The following is a 15,327-nucleotide window of genomic DNA, read 5'->3' on the forward strand; positions in this document are numbered from 1 at the left end:
AAAATGTTCGCTTCTTATATTCTTTGTCTTGAAGACCGGATAGATGAATTTCCATCGTCTGCTTATAGTTTAATTATTCGTGTATTTATTTTCATAGTGTTTCTCTACAGAGTATATCTACATTCTTTCAGAGGATTGATTAGTATTTGTGTGTACTCGCCACTTTTTAATGTAAGACATGCCTAATCTGCACACGGCATCATGTTGAAGCTTCGACGGAAAAGGTTTTCGAGTCTTTGTCGGTTAAACAAAGATTGTTTGCGAAGAACGTTTTCATATGTTTGTTGCCGTTCGAGATTAATAATTTGCAACGCCTTTGTATTTTCAACAGCCTGTACTTGCAACATTAACCTGTCGAATAGTGATTGGCAATATTCACTTTTCATTCGTTCTCGTTAATTTATTTAAAAATTCATGTGTCGAGTCTCGACGCGTTTGGCAAAATTACATTTTGCGTTGTATTAAAATGATTTCCATTCGCACACAATCGCTCCGGAGCGTTTGCGAATACGATCCTCCTGTCGACAGGTTAATTTTGCGACGCTCTCATTTAAAAGAAGCGTGAAAAGGTAACATTTCATTAAGTCACGAATTAGGCAATTATCGATGTTCATATATTATCGCCACTGTTCCATTTTCTCATGCGTTCAACTTCTTTCAACTTACCATAGGGTAAAGGACCCAATTATTGTAGGCGGTACCAATTACTGTGCCTATATTAATTATACTTATTTTTGAAGCATAATGAATATTAAAAAAGAGATAGATAAAATATACATTAACTGATTTTAATGGAAAAAATTTAATATCTCTTTTTTTGGTATCCAATGATTGGTACCCCCACAGTAATTGGGTCTCGTATCCTACTTCGATTTGCCCGAGTAGTGCCCACTGAAACGTTGAAACGGGAATAAAAAAGTATTTGTTAATCAAGTGTCTACATGTTCCCTTGTGCAGTAAATAACTATTAATTATAGCGTAGCAATGATTTACTTCCTAGTTTCGATACGGACGTTTCCTTCCGTATTCCTGAATCTATATTTATCGTTAAACGTTCAATGTTGTTTATCGCTTCGAGCGACGATTCAAACGAGCCAAGCATATTGATTGACAAACGATTGATAACGAAAGTTCTCGTTCTAATCGCTTATTTATATTCACAAGCGTTGGGAGAATAACCCGATTCGAATAGCGCTGATAACAACGAATTTCGTCGCTTGAATCTGCCTAGATTCGTAAACGATGTCAATCAAGATGAGTGATCGAATTAAATTGCCGCTGATTAGGCGCGAGTATAGATTGCGGAACAATTTTCTAGCGTAAACGAGTACGACAGTACACATTTTACGCGACATTAATTGTAGATGGTATGTGCGACGGTGCTAAGTCGAATAATTATTAATTTATACCTACTATTTGTATATACTAGATTTTTACTTAATAAAAGAGTTCAAAAGTCCCGCTTCGTGATATCTAATACATTCCCCTCAAATGCTCATTGTACGAACTATATCCCGTTTTGAATGGAAATAAAAATTTGTTAATCTGTGAATTGTACACCGAATTGTTATTCGATAAATCAAATTCGTTGTCTAGGAGTTTTGAGCAGTCATTGAAAGATAGGAAACTAGGCTAATGGCTAACTCAAAATAAATCAGCCGCCTTATTGAATGATTCTATGATTCAAGTTACGCACGTGTCTGGTTGGTAATACTGTTTCATGGCAAATACATTCAAAGGTGGACGACACAGCACAATTTTCAATTCGAGGAGACAGCATCGTAGTATTTTTTATATAATCGTAATTATATGAAAATAAATTTTTATCGTGATCTAGACACTTATATAATATTTTTAATTAATTACGTCCACGAATTTTTATGTCCCTTTTTAAAAAAAATGCAGTTTTCAAGTTTCTTTTATGACTAAAATGAAATTTAAATAATTCAGCAAAAATTCTTAACGTAAATTAAACCTGACAAACTAAAGCATGAATGTTGACACCAAAGCTAGGAAATTAATTGTTTTAATGCGAAATGCTGAAATAAGAAATTTAACGAAAACACCGAAACAAATTTAAATACAGTATTAGGAATTATAGTAACAATTTAAGCAGTGTTCTTCTCACAAAAAGTAAATACTAATAATTTTGTTCAAAATCTGGATAAGTGATAAACATTTTACGTTGATATTATAGTTGGGAAAGATTTGAAGAATTTGTCAGGCACGCGAGTGTCCGACTTCGATTATGGCTGATTAATGTGTCTGTTTATCACTTACTGACTCTGCGTCCAATGAACCCAGATGGCGGTATGTCATTGTCTGCTTTCACTGACTATACTATTTCCTGAATGTTGGTACACGGAACAGGCGTATAGTAAATTATCGTGGAAAGTTGAAAATATTGTAAAAAGGAAACGCGTAAAAATATTTGTGACACTTCGTAATTCAATTTATTATACTTGAAAGAATTATTCACACGCCTTTCAATTGCATCATGTATTTTGAGATACACTACAGAAATAATGAGGAAAATATACTGTCAAAACAGAGTAATTAATATTGAAAAAATATGAATTTTAATTGACAAAAAAATTAAGATTCAATCGACAAAAAAATTATTATGGTAAAGAGGACCAACGATGAATGTTACTTTATACTTCTTACTGTTTCTTTTATTATACGTAGCATAGATAAATATCTGAAAACGAGAGAAATATATAAATAAAAATTAAAACCTCTAATTTACAATTTTTTAATATTATTTTAGACATATTTATAGTATATATACACTGCTAAAAAATGTATAAACATTTTTCGACAGATTATCAATAGTTACAGGTATCCGACGACAACGATCAATTATTAAAATATGTAACCAAGTGCGTTTGATTATTTTCAACCCTACAAAAGGTGACAGAAGAGTGAACTCAAAAAGTTATTATTATTTTTTGTCAGTCATAATTTCGTAAAATTACAAAAATTAATCAAATCATTTCGAAATACCCAGTGATTATTAAGTCATCCAATTTTGCAATTTTATGTATAAAATAATATTCAATTCAATCTTAGGATGCAACAAACTCAATGTAATGGATAATTTCTTATTAATTCGATATAATTCCAATATAAGTTGATAGAACACAAAACGAGGTGCAAATGAAATTTAAGCACGTTTTGCTGAGACCACAGCCATGATTACCGGCTTATTTCGAACGTTTACCAATGTCCGCAGCGGAAATGATTCAGGTAGCGTTTTTCCAATGCGTTAACATTGGCATTCGCGCAAAAAAAAAGGTATACGGAAAAAAAGGTCGGTGCAACAACAGATTCTTGGGGTTATGTAAGAAAGTGTTCCACGATGCAATTAAACACCGTACACATCAAATCGGAATAGTCCTTGCTCGACTTATGTCCCGGCACAACTTTCTCTCTCACGCTGTGACATAATCTTTTGAACAGTTGGAGAGTTGAGACTCGGCTGCGCATTGAAAACTGGTCTAGTTTCGTTTATTATTACCTACGGTGCAGACATGTCGGGGCACTGTTGCAACTTTGCTGTACTGCTGATGGCCATCTTCTTGGTGATAGCCTACACTACGCCTCTTCAGGTAACGAGCCTATCATCTAACTTTGTTAACATAGTTCTACGTAACGTCGCGTCGTCGTGGCATTAAATCTAATTAGTGCTATACCTTAACATCAGCCTTCTCATTATTAGTTTCTTCATCACGACTCTTTCGAACCGAAATTCAATCGAAAATTAGGACAGGGGACCCAATTACTGTGCCTATATTAATTATACTTATTTTGAAAGCCTAATGAATATTAAAAAAGAGATACATAGCATATATATGTATATATATATTAACTGATTTTAATGAAAAAAATTTAATATCTTTGTTTTAAATATTTATTATGCTTTAAAAATAAGTAATTGGTACCCCCACAGTTATTGGGTCCCTCACAATTAATTACAAGGGCCCCTTATAATTAACATTTTCTCTTGAAATTTTTTGACATCGAGTTCACGCTGCTAATTATTTCAGTAACAATATTATTGGAACAATAAAAATTCGGATGATTTTGTGGTTTTCAAAAACTATGAGAGGTCGCAATGCAATGTGATTTGTGATATTATGTTCCAATAGTTACTATTTAAAAAAAAAAATTACGTTATGATTGAAAATATTAGAATAATGGAATTAAAGTTTCGATTTGGACATGTGTCAATTTCGGTACGATCGGTTGAAATATAAAAAATGTAGTTTAACGAATAATACCAACAAATCGAATCCATTGTAGATGGATTTCCCACAGTGTTTTCACGTGTGATTTGCTTCGAACAATTTTGTATCGTACATTCACTTCCTTTCTATTCCTCAACTTCGATGTAACATTGCCGTTAAACGAAGGCAATATTAAATATGCGAAATATCTGGTCTGAGAATAATATATGCAACTATCGCGGTACCCCTGAGCATTCGAAGTCGATTTCTTGGAAATATCTTGTTCGCTACATACTTCAGCGAATTGCTTGTTTACTTAATCCTGCAGAGAATTCTTTATTCACTTCGTACTTGTTCAGATCATACTACAGAGAATTCCTTATTCAGTTTATACTACAGTGAACTTCTTATTTACTTCATACTAGCTTGGAATATTGCATTTTTTGAGTAGAACGTTCTACGTAATTTTCCAAAATATCCTGCAAATTATTTAGAGCATAATTAAAGGAAGTAACATATTTTCTAGTTATTTCAAATTGTTTTGTTTTATTATTTAAAGATGCGAAGATTTCGATAACTTTCCTTCAGTGTTTCACTTTTCGAAATATTTTAGAGGATGTAACTTTAACGATTACAATTTTGTAATATATTTTAGAAGATGTAAATTAAAGCATATAAATTAAATTGATGTAAAACATATATTGTAACCGGACCACGATAAGATAAAATCTATAAAATAGTTTTTCTCTCTAATTCTTTTAACTTTCACAATATACTCTATTTCATTTGCGTACTTTTTTTGCAAATACATTTTCAGTAACCACCTTAAATAGAACAGCTTGTATATGTTTCAAATTCCTCTTGTACGAAGGAATGCATGCATACAGGTTCTTCCATATCTTTCGTTCAATCATGACTAGACTGCGAATCTTTACGAGCTTAAGGCATATGCAAATTTCTAAAATACTATAATAAATAATACAGAATAAAATAATAAAGAGTATGGACATTTACGCAAAGACGTGAAGATTCACAATCTAAGTAGATGCATTAATATTCACATTTTAGTTCACTAATATTAATTAATTAATATTATTAGTTAATTAGTATTTCTGCATTTCTATATGAGAACATGGCATTTTGAGAGTTTGTATTTTCTTTGCAATAACCACACGTTTGTTTCTTTCAGTATCCAATAGTGGTCGACGATTATGGTCACAATGACTATCGAAATTACGATCAACCATACACGAAATACAATCAACCATACGCGAAACAGAATGAACCGTACGCAAAATACGTTGAACCCAACGCGAGAGACGAACAACCGTACGCAAAATACGAGCAACCCTACGCGCAACACGAGCAACCCTACGCGCAACACGAGCAACCCTACTCGAAAAACAATCTGCCATACTCGAAATTCGATCGTCCGATTATCGTGAAGGCGATCAAGAAACCAAAAGACCAGCAAGACTTTAGTAAAATCCCTGGTACTCCCGGTGTGGACTTTCCTTTGTATCACACTATACCGCGGACAAGTTTTTCCTGCGCCTACGTTCCATTCGCACCAGGAATGTACGCGAACGTGGAAACCGGTTGCCAGGTAATCCACTTCGTTCTAATTAGCTTTATCAATTATTTATGTAAACTCTAGCAAAAGTTCGACGAGAGATTACGCTCATCGGGAAAATTATGTCGAATCACGCGACTCCTATTTTTCTTCCCGATGACGTCGTTCTTCTATGAAGTTGGAGAAACGTCGGCCATTCATTAAATTTTAATTACTTTTTTCCCCCCGGCACAATCTCATTGAGATCTTAATTGATCACGTTGGTAGAACAGGATTGATAAAAACTGTTGGAAGATCGTGCACATATTTTATGTTTTGAATAAATTGAAAATATAAAACGAATTTGATTTTTGCGAATATTATTATTAAATTGCAGATTTTTGTAAAGTTTGTAATAATTAGAGACGAGTGAAAATTTGTTTTTTTTTTATCTTGGGAGTTGCACTATGTTCTAGAGAAGACAAAATCTAATTATGGTTTTGGATTAATGTCTTCCAATTTATGGTGTTTCGCACGATGCATTGTGGGAGAAATTCGCAGTGCAAACATCACTGTTGTCTACAGTTAGTAAGGAAAGTTTCCAGTCGATAATGCAGTCGAACGTTTCCCTGGATAAAGTTCTTTCCTCCAGTTCAACGATGCACTTGCAATATGCAATTAAACTTTTGGTTGAGAAATTTGATAAAGAATGAATAATAGAAATCTTTGTTACTGCAGATTATTCTTAAAATCCATCAACGTGCATTCAGTTCAGCTTTGTAGCAAATAATAATATACAGAGTGGTCCAAGTAACTTGCACACCTGTGCGCGAAGGAGTTTCGGAGATTTCAAGGTCACCTTGATTTCTCTAAATATAAAAATCTACCTTTTGTATCATGAAATGTAGTATGTTAAGAATAAATATTGTATGCTTACTTCATAGGTTTATCACATTTGCCACGATGGCCGCGAAGGTCATCAGGGTGCGTCCTTCCTTTGCCCTAATGGGACTATTTTTAGTCAAAGAGAATTCTCCTGTGATTGGTGGTACAACGTGAAGTGTGCTGAGGCTATAGCGTTGTACAGGTATACTGTTACTATTATTATTAATATTATTATCACTATTGCAATGTCACAATAATAATGGCTTACCTTCAGATGCAAGACTTTGAAGTATCTGCATAATAATATTGAAATGAAACTTCATATGAATTTAATTCATATATTACAATAATTCGATTATTGTTGTATTTATGTTGTATTTTATTACTAGGTATCATAACTTATTATTTCTTAATCACAAAGATGTTATTAAGTATCAAACTATTTGTCACTTATATTATCATTTTATTGATTCCAGCTTAAATTTGGATCCAGAAAAGAATCCTTATTTGCCAAAGAAGAAGAAGGAGGAGCCGCAGAAAAACATGAGGATTGTCGTGCTTTAAATTCGTTAACTTCCGCTCCAAACTGTGAGATCTACTTTTAACATGAACTATTGAATCGTTGTTTGTCAGCGTTCCAAAAATGTAAGACCGTCTGGAGCGTACACGCTCTTCGAACAAATAAAAATCGAAAAGTTTGGCAAATTAGAATCTCGTTCTTGAGATAGACGCAACGTTGTTCCATATTTTTGGAACGCCCTAACTATCACAGTAGTTCAAATGCATTTCTCGTTCTGAATTCGTTCATGTCATTCTTAGGGCTGTTAAGAAAAATGAAAACTATGAAAATGTACAAGAAGAAACTATTAAGTAATTATCAAGAAGCTCAAAGTCGAATTAAAGATGATATATGCACAGAATAAAATTTTTATACTTTTCGCGTGGATCGCTTGCAAATGAATTTTATTTGACAGGTTATTTATTAATATTATGTGTTTACGTGCTTAATATTATGTGCTCAGTATATTGTGACCAAACTTACTAAGGCATTCGAAGGGGATTACAGCCATGTATATGTAAATGTTAACTTGTACATATAAAGATTTTTATGATTAATATACGGTTGTTATGGGAGCTTAAAATAAAATCACATGGGCATCATGACATGGTCGGGGAATTGTACCGATATCGTTAGCAAAAATTCACAATAGCAGTGACAACTATTATTAAGTTATGCTGCGTATATAGTCTGTATATATTTTAAAAATAAAATATTTGAGGGTGCTTATAATACATTTTCAGAAGTTTACAAGAGTATTGAGAATATCATGATATTTGGTTAATACCTTTGTAAATGTGTATGACTGGAACAACTTTTTTCCTCAATATTTAAAGTCAGGTAATAAAGAAATATTAAGATTAATATGTTATCCTAATATTGAACTATGAAATATGACACTAGTAAATATTGGAGTAATAGTAGAAGATCTATCAGAATTGCACTGTTATAAATCACTTTACACCATCATTCGTGTTGGTTTAAATATTTTGGTTACTCGGTAAATTACGTTATTATTTAAATAACTGCTACCATCTTTACAGCTCTTTAGTACGTTTGAACATGTAATTTATTGATCTTGTCGTTTACATTGTACCGTACTCCACCATTCACAACGTTTTTTCACTTCACTAAACGCTGTACCTGCAGGACACAGGGTTGCAATTTTCGACCAACCGGAGCAGTTGTAAAAAACCTGAAATTAAACAAATTAGAATCACAAGTATTACAAAATTTGACAGCAATTTAATTAACGCATTATTGCTCAAACATTTGTCATGTTTTCTCCACGAAGCACTAAACGAAAAAATATTTATTATAACATTAAATGTTATATGTAAAATCTATTACATTTTAATATAGTGTACACTGTATGTTGATGAACTTACCTGGCAATAAGTTTCAATATCGGCGACTAAACCCCTTCTGCCATTACACGCGAAATTAGTCTCCGGAATGGTAGTAAGATTAGTATACCGAGAAATTGTACTGTCAACGATAAATCGAACATTCTGATAGGCTGTTGCCTGCGAATGACTACCGATATTCCTCGATTCTTGTTTCCTAACTTTCGGATGAGTGTTTTGGTTTGACTTCATCGGATGAGCATGCACGTGCCTCGATGATCGTTCGTGGAACTTGTTCAGGAATCCTTGATAGTCGGTTATAATCTGCACATAAATAATGCAGCATTCTATAAATATCCTCAATATACAACTTTCTCCTCAAATATTAATCATTCAGCAGCTATCGAAGAAATCACATTTTGATACTTGAACAGTAAATAACACTAACCAAATCATTCCACTAATACAATTACTAATGTATCAGTGTCATACTAACAGATAAACAACTCTTTAACCGCATCTCTAGCTTCTAAATTTTTGCCTATTTAATTACTCGCAGTATTTATTTTCTAACAAAGGCGAAGCAATTTAATATTCAAAATTGAAATGGCGCAGGAAACTCCATAATCTACTCTACAAAAAATATATAACTCATGGAATTTTGATTATTTTCACTAAACAAAAATAACTTGTGTGAATCAAATACCCGTGAATATGTGTGCAAAATCCTACGACAAAAAGTTGAATGGTTCTTCTGAAAAAAATTGCTAAACTGTACAGAAACACTACATAGACACTAGTTTCTTCTTTTGATCATTTTATACAATAGAATCGGAAACAATAGAACAGTATTTCCAAATTCTTGAAATGTGTTCAATATCTTAACACTAAACCTACCACGGCCGGTCAAATTGACCTTTTCAAACTTCTGCGTACAATTTCGTACATACAACATTATCACATCGCTATTTATCTTTACGACTTTCCTTAAAGTATGTATACAATGTATTTTTCAGTATTTATTTCTCGTTTTATTTTTTTCCCCAAGAAATATATGTATCTTGTCCTACCTACTGCGGCCGGTCAATTTGACCGCACGAGATAATATGGTATTTACTCTTCTAAACCTACACAATCAGTATAAAAGAAAGGTTACTCTAAATGTGGGCATGGCCAACTTAAACTAAATGCCGCCTTATTGAGTGAGACGCTACCAAATTACGCACGTGCCTGGTTGATAATACTGTTTATAATTTTGTAAATCGAGGAGAGAGTATCGCAGTATTTTTTAAATAATTGCAATTATATAAAAATAAATTTTGTATCGTCATTTTACGGAAGTTGTTCATCTACTAATTCATTCAGCAACAAATTGATTATTATCTACGTTTAATGTATTAACAATAACATTTTTTAACCCCTTCCCGTATTTTAACGAGTCTGGCTCGTGATGAAGATTTTGGCACAAACGTAAACATCACGAGTAGGACTCGTGGAGTGAAAATCTGCCAAACGTAAACATCACGAGTCACAGATGTCACAGGTATTTAATTTCGGCTCGTATTGTGATTATTCCCGAGCCTCACTCTGGTCTGTTTACCGTTGACCCCTACCACTTGGGCCCGGATTTCGTCGAGGTAAATAGCACGGGAAGGGGTTAAGGATCTGTCATTTTGACCACGCACGGTAGGAACAGGTATACAAGAAGTGTCGGTAGGTTTATAATTAATGTACTCATTTTTGTCACAAGCGCATAAAGTCCGTTGTCTAGCGATATAACAAAAGAAAATTGATAGGGACGTTATTCTCTATTGTCCCCTGTGACATAAATGGGTTAACGACCGAATTTCTCGGTCAGAGAAACTCGGATTGTGCTCGCTCAAGGAGAAAGAGAAATAAAAATAAAAATACACGTCCGACGGCGTGGTAATCTTTTTGATGCATCGGCGGGAGCACGCGAGGTGATGCAAGTTGCATCACGCGGTACTGTTACCGGCGTGACAGATGCTCACGGGGCCTCTCGGATGAATTCCACGAGGAAAGGAAAAGGCGTAGCGGCGCAGAACGCTTCTATCGGTGTTCTGCGTGCGATCTGCATACTGCGAGTGCAAGCGAGCGTGCAGTAGCAAGTGCACTCCCGGGCACACTTTCATTCGCGTCCTGAGAACAGCAAGACTGGACGAGACCTATCTTTTCTCACAGTCGGTAATCCTAGAAAATTGCGGTCCGCGCAAAAGGACCGGGCAAACTGGAGTCTCGTGTGTCGACACGCGTTTTTCTTGCACAGCCTGTGGTCTTCCACGCGCGGCCGTTCAGACACAGCCGTATCATTTAATATTCTCTCGTAGCCGCTACACAACCTTGCATTTTCCACGGATGTTTATCGCGGTCAACACTTCGAAATTCGCGGGACCGTTCGGATGCGGGGTTTCATGACTTTGAGCGGTTGAAACATAAGTTCAATAATTTTGCTCAAATTTATATGTCTTCAGAAAGCCAATTTATGCATCTTATCGTAGAATCTTTAAGTAGTATTTGCTAAAAATTTGAACTCAATATCTTAATCTATACGGACGTGGCAGCCATATTCCCGAAACCATTTATGCACAATGGTTGTGGTTGAAACATGAGAGACCAACAATTTTTTTTTATGTATGAAATTTTGCTTCTTTAAACAATCAATATGTACGTCTCATCGTGTAACATCTAACTAGTATTTGCTGAAAATTTGAGCACGATATCATAATCCATACGGACGTGGCATCCATTTTCCCAAAGCTATTTCCGCACAACGTTTGTGGTACCAGATACATCCAGTTTCATCCACTGCACACATTTTTAAATTCCATATTAAATTAGACGAAAAAGTCCTGGTCAAAGTCCATTTCGAAAATCGATTAATTTTTAAAAATTTCACAGCTGTTATTGTAATCTATACCATTTTTATCAAATACAAAAAGGAAAGATGTCTGTAGCTGAAGATACTGTACCTGATGCGAATTAAAGAGTGCGATATTGTTGACAAAGTAATCATCCAGCGGATCGTAAACGGTGTCCCAGTCATACTGAATGTCCCAACTCGGTATATAGGCTTCCTCTAATAAGTCGGCGTTGCCGGGAAGCACTAAAGGCGTTACGATAGGCGTGTAGATTCCAGGTGCTGTAGGCACCATTATGGGCGATAATTGCCTGAAACTCGGATAAGTTTGTAATTTCGGATAGTCTCGATGTTTGTTGCTGCCGAAGTTGTTAGGACGCTTGTGGTTGTGGCTGTTAGCTTGCGAGTGTGGAGCACGAATAACGTATGTCGTGTCGATCGTTTTCGCATGATTGTACTGAAATCGTCCTTCTGGTGGCACGTATCGGCCATCTGGTCTCAAATATACCTTCAAAAATGAAATTCTTATTTTATAATCAGTTCTACAATCGTTAAATCACGTATTCATAATGTAAAATTCTTCGTCCATCCATCAGATTCGTTATTACAGAATAAAATTATGTGGTACCACAGATAAAAAAATAATTAATGTGTTTAAAATTAATTGACTATTTAATTGCGGATTACACAAATGAGGTGCAACACAAAACACGGAAAATGTCAGGCGACGAAATTATTCAAAAAAGAAGAATGTTTGCATAAAAATCCGTAGTCATTATAGAAAATGTGTAGACAATAAAGATAGGAATTAAACACATTGTTAAACATTACTGAAGTGTACTAGCTTCGAATAGTTACCTTGATCGATTCAGGCATGGTTTGAACATGTTGCGCGTGTTTTTGGACATGTCTGGCGTCTAAGAGCACACCATCCGGTACAGTAATACCTTCTTTGTTTAACCGATTCAACGCTAAACGATCGGTTCTGAACGCTTCTTCCGGAATTTTACCCCCTAACGCTGGTAGAACTTGTTCCCTGAATATCTGTCGTTTTTGCTGGAAATATTTCGAAAAAGAAAATGTATAATGCAAATCGCTGTTAAGTAGTTGTACGCAACGAACGTTTATGCATTTCTTTACGACATAGCTGCTCTTATCGCCTATTACATATCGGTTATTTTCGTCGCCTTTAATTATCGCTTTACGTATAGCCTGATGTTTCACCTTTTCTGCATCGACGTATGTTGCTAGTAATATAGCAATCAATGCTAAACAAGACCAACATCCGTTTTCAATTTTCTTCATTATAACAGCAGGTCTGTCAATCTACACGTGTTTCGAAACATTCCTTCTGATCATCCGTTGTTCTAAAATATGCATGGTGAACCACGTTTTTATAAACAAACATAGAAAGGAAGAATATAATGAAACGTACGTTATGTTACCTTTACTCCTCCTCCAGGGAATGGAAGGTCATGTTTTCCCAGCTGCTATTGCAATATTTGTTTATTCAGTTTTTTACTGGGTCATGTATAAACGTACATGGTTATAGTAATGCAGTATTAATCCGCCATTAATCATTTTCTACACCAACACCTTCTGTTATACAGAGTGTCCCAAAAATGTTGTACTTCCTTGAAAGGAGAGATTCCTTAGGTCGTTTGAAGTAATTGTTTCCTTTACGAAAATGTTCTCCGTGGCTTTGTTCAGGAGTTATTGTCGAAAAACACGGACCAATCACTGCGCGGCTACAACAGACGGATTCTGAGTGTAGCGTTGGCATTGGTCGAGCCGGACTCCGTCCGCAGAAGCCGCGCTCTGGTTGGTCCGTGTTTTTCGTTAATAACTCCTGAACAAAGCCACGGAGAACATTTTCGTAAAGGAAAAAGTTTCTTCAAACGACCTCAAGAATCTTTCCTTTCAAGAAAGTACAATATTTTTGGGACACCCTGTGTATTACATCTAGACTGGGGATCTTTATGCATTTGTGGCATTTACTTTGTAAAATACAAGAAAATATTCATATTAACAAACATAATCGACATTTTAATTTATAAGAAACTTGTTAGATTGCGAAATAAATTATCCTCTCATTCCGTCTTTCGCGAGGTAATTTGTACAACTGTGCATAAAGATCCAGCCAACACCGAACTCACGCAATGTTGGTTTAATCTAAAAGACGAACAAGATGATTGCAAGTGTAAAGCGTACGATCATCTCCTTACAAGAAGAGGCAGTTACCATTCAACCATTTCATTGTTAAACCTAATACTACGTTTCTGGACTTAATCAGCGTTCTCATGCGTGTCACAGCTCCCGTAAAGTTAGCAAACGCTGGCCTCCCTGGAATGTGGGAATTCTTTGATTCTCTCGCATAGAACAGGGGGGGGGGGGAGTTAAGGATCCACGCATTCATTTCCTAGCCAGTCATGCGACTATACCTTTCCGTGTAGGTCGATCAACCGGCTAAGCTTCAGCTGCCGATCAGAAATGTGCCTGAGTCACTCCACCGGGCAACGAACGTTCCTGTATCCGGTATTTGTTATTGGAACACTCGCTTCGTGCAGTCCCACAGCCTTGTTCTAATTACATCCCCCGAGCAAACCTGTCGCAATCCCCCCCCCCCCCTCCTCTCTGCGGTAGGTAAGCCTCTGTTCCATTTACTTTAAGCAAGCCAACGTGAATCTTCCTCCTTGACTCAATACAATCGACGATACTCCATATAGCGCGGCGGGATTTTGCAAAGGAACTTTCGTAACACAACTTCCATTAGAGTAGAGAGCGTTTAACACGACAGAGCATGGGGGATCTTAGGCCGGCAGAGCTTTGTCTGCTCGAAATATGCTGTAGAATTTCAAACTAGAACGGAAAGTGCTTTTGGAACAGCCACCCTTCCTGCGATCTTCGGGGGTTGCACCGAAGGGGTGAAATATAAGGGACGCTGAGCAATTTTAAAAAAAAATTATAAAATCATGTTTCTTTAAAAAAAGCACTATGTATAACAATATATCTTGTTGTATGATGTTAAGTTAGTATTTGCTGAAAATTCGAGCCAAATATCTTAAACTATAAGGACGCGGTAGCCATTTCTGCGAAACGTTTGGCAAACGGTTGTACAATAAAAGATCAACGATATTTTTTGTATAAAATTATGTTTCTATAAAACAGTCTTATTGTATGATCTTCAAGTGTGTTCGTTAAAATTTTGAACCAAATATCTTGAACTAGACACGTGGCAGCCATTTTGCCAAAACCACCTCTGCGAAACAGTGTGAATATGATGAACCTTACTTATAAGTAGACTGGGGATTTTATGCATTTAAAAATGGACAGATGAAATAGAAAACAATAAGGACATTAAAAGAATTCGAGAACATAACCTTCTGTACTGTTTATTAAAATTATAAAGAGACGAAATCAATTTTTACTTAAAAAAAGAGTGCTCCTGCTTCTTGCAATTAAACAGTTTTCACTTCGTTTGTGCAAGCCTTATTTGTAGTCTACTTGTAAGCATTTATGTTCGCATAAAGATACGTAGTCTGCTAATGGCTCTTTCATGTTGCTACGCGTTATGACACTCTTCCGTAGGATGTAACATACTCCGATTAGCATTGAATAAAATATCATCGCACTTTTTTTAATAAAATGCCTAACCTTGTCCGTGAAACTCCCGCACAAAAAATTATAATTAACCTAATCTCAAATATAGAATAAAATAAAAATAATTGAATTCTTATAAAAAATATTAATAAGTTTATTAATAAAATTAAATGTATTTTTATACATAATAAATTATTCTTTTCATCAAAAATAAAAAAATTAATCTAAAGACTCAAAGTCTTAAAATAATTAATATAAAAGAATAATTAACTAAATAT

The 15,327-nt window shown here is 35.1% G+C and overlaps 2 protein-coding genes across 2 annotated transcripts; one reads left to right on the plus strand and one right to left on the minus strand.

Moving 5' to 3' along the window:
- Positions 1 to 3,322: 3,322 nt before the first annotated feature.
- LOC143352260 (uncharacterized) lies at positions 3,323 to 7,272 on the plus strand. The gene is made up of 4 exons (XM_076784586.1): positions 3,323 to 3,611; positions 5,419 to 5,835; positions 6,726 to 6,868; positions 7,143 to 7,272. Exons 1-4 carry the CDS (start codon positions 3,534 to 3,536, stop codon positions 7,228 to 7,230), a joined length of 726 nt encoding a protein of 241 aa, XP_076640701.1. The 5' UTR covers positions 3,323 to 3,533; the 3' UTR covers positions 7,231 to 7,272.
- A 990-nt stretch (positions 7,273 to 8,262) lies between these two features.
- On the minus strand, positions 8,263 to 12,811 carry LOC143352261 (uncharacterized). Its single transcript, XM_076784587.1, has 5 exons — positions 12,674 to 12,811; positions 12,308 to 12,505; positions 11,562 to 11,957; positions 8,614 to 8,895; positions 8,263 to 8,420 (listed from the first exon to the last, which is right to left on the minus strand). Exons 1-5 carry the CDS (start codon positions 12,752 to 12,754, stop codon positions 8,295 to 8,297), a joined length of 1,083 nt encoding a protein of 360 aa, XP_076640702.1. The 5' UTR covers positions 12,755 to 12,811; the 3' UTR covers positions 8,263 to 8,294.
- Positions 12,812 to 15,327: the final 2,516 nt, after the last annotated feature.

Source organism: Halictus rubicundus, chromosome 3 (genome assembly GCF_050948215.1).
Source record: "Halictus rubicundus isolate RS-2024b chromosome 3, iyHalRubi1_principal, whole genome shotgun sequence".
NCBI lineage: Eukaryota > Metazoa > Arthropoda > Insecta > Hymenoptera > Halictidae > Halictus > Halictus rubicundus.

Coding starts and splice junctions, on each gene's coding strand:
- LOC143352260 (XM_076784586.1), top strand. CDS start 3,534: ATGTCGGGGCACTGTTGCAACTTTGCTGTACTGCTGATGGCCATCTTC. Junction 3,612..5,418: donor CCTACACTACGCCTCTTCAG/GTAACGAGCCTA, acceptor TGTTTCTTTCAG/TATCCAATAGTGGTCGACGA. Junction 5,836..6,725: donor ACGTGGAAACCGGTTGCCAG/GTAATCCACTTC, acceptor CTTACTTCATAG/GTTTATCACATTTGCCACGA.
- LOC143352261 (XM_076784587.1), bottom strand. CDS start 12,754: ATGAAGAAAATTGAAAACGGATGTTGGTCTTGTTTAGCATTGATTGCT. Junction 11,958..12,307: donor CCATGCCTGAATCGATCAAG/GTAACTATTCGA, acceptor TCATTTTTGAAG/GTATATTTGAGACCAGATGG. Junction 8,896..11,561: donor CACTCTTTAATTCGCATCAG/GTACAGTATCTT, acceptor ATTTATGTGCAG/ATTATAACCGACTATCAAGG.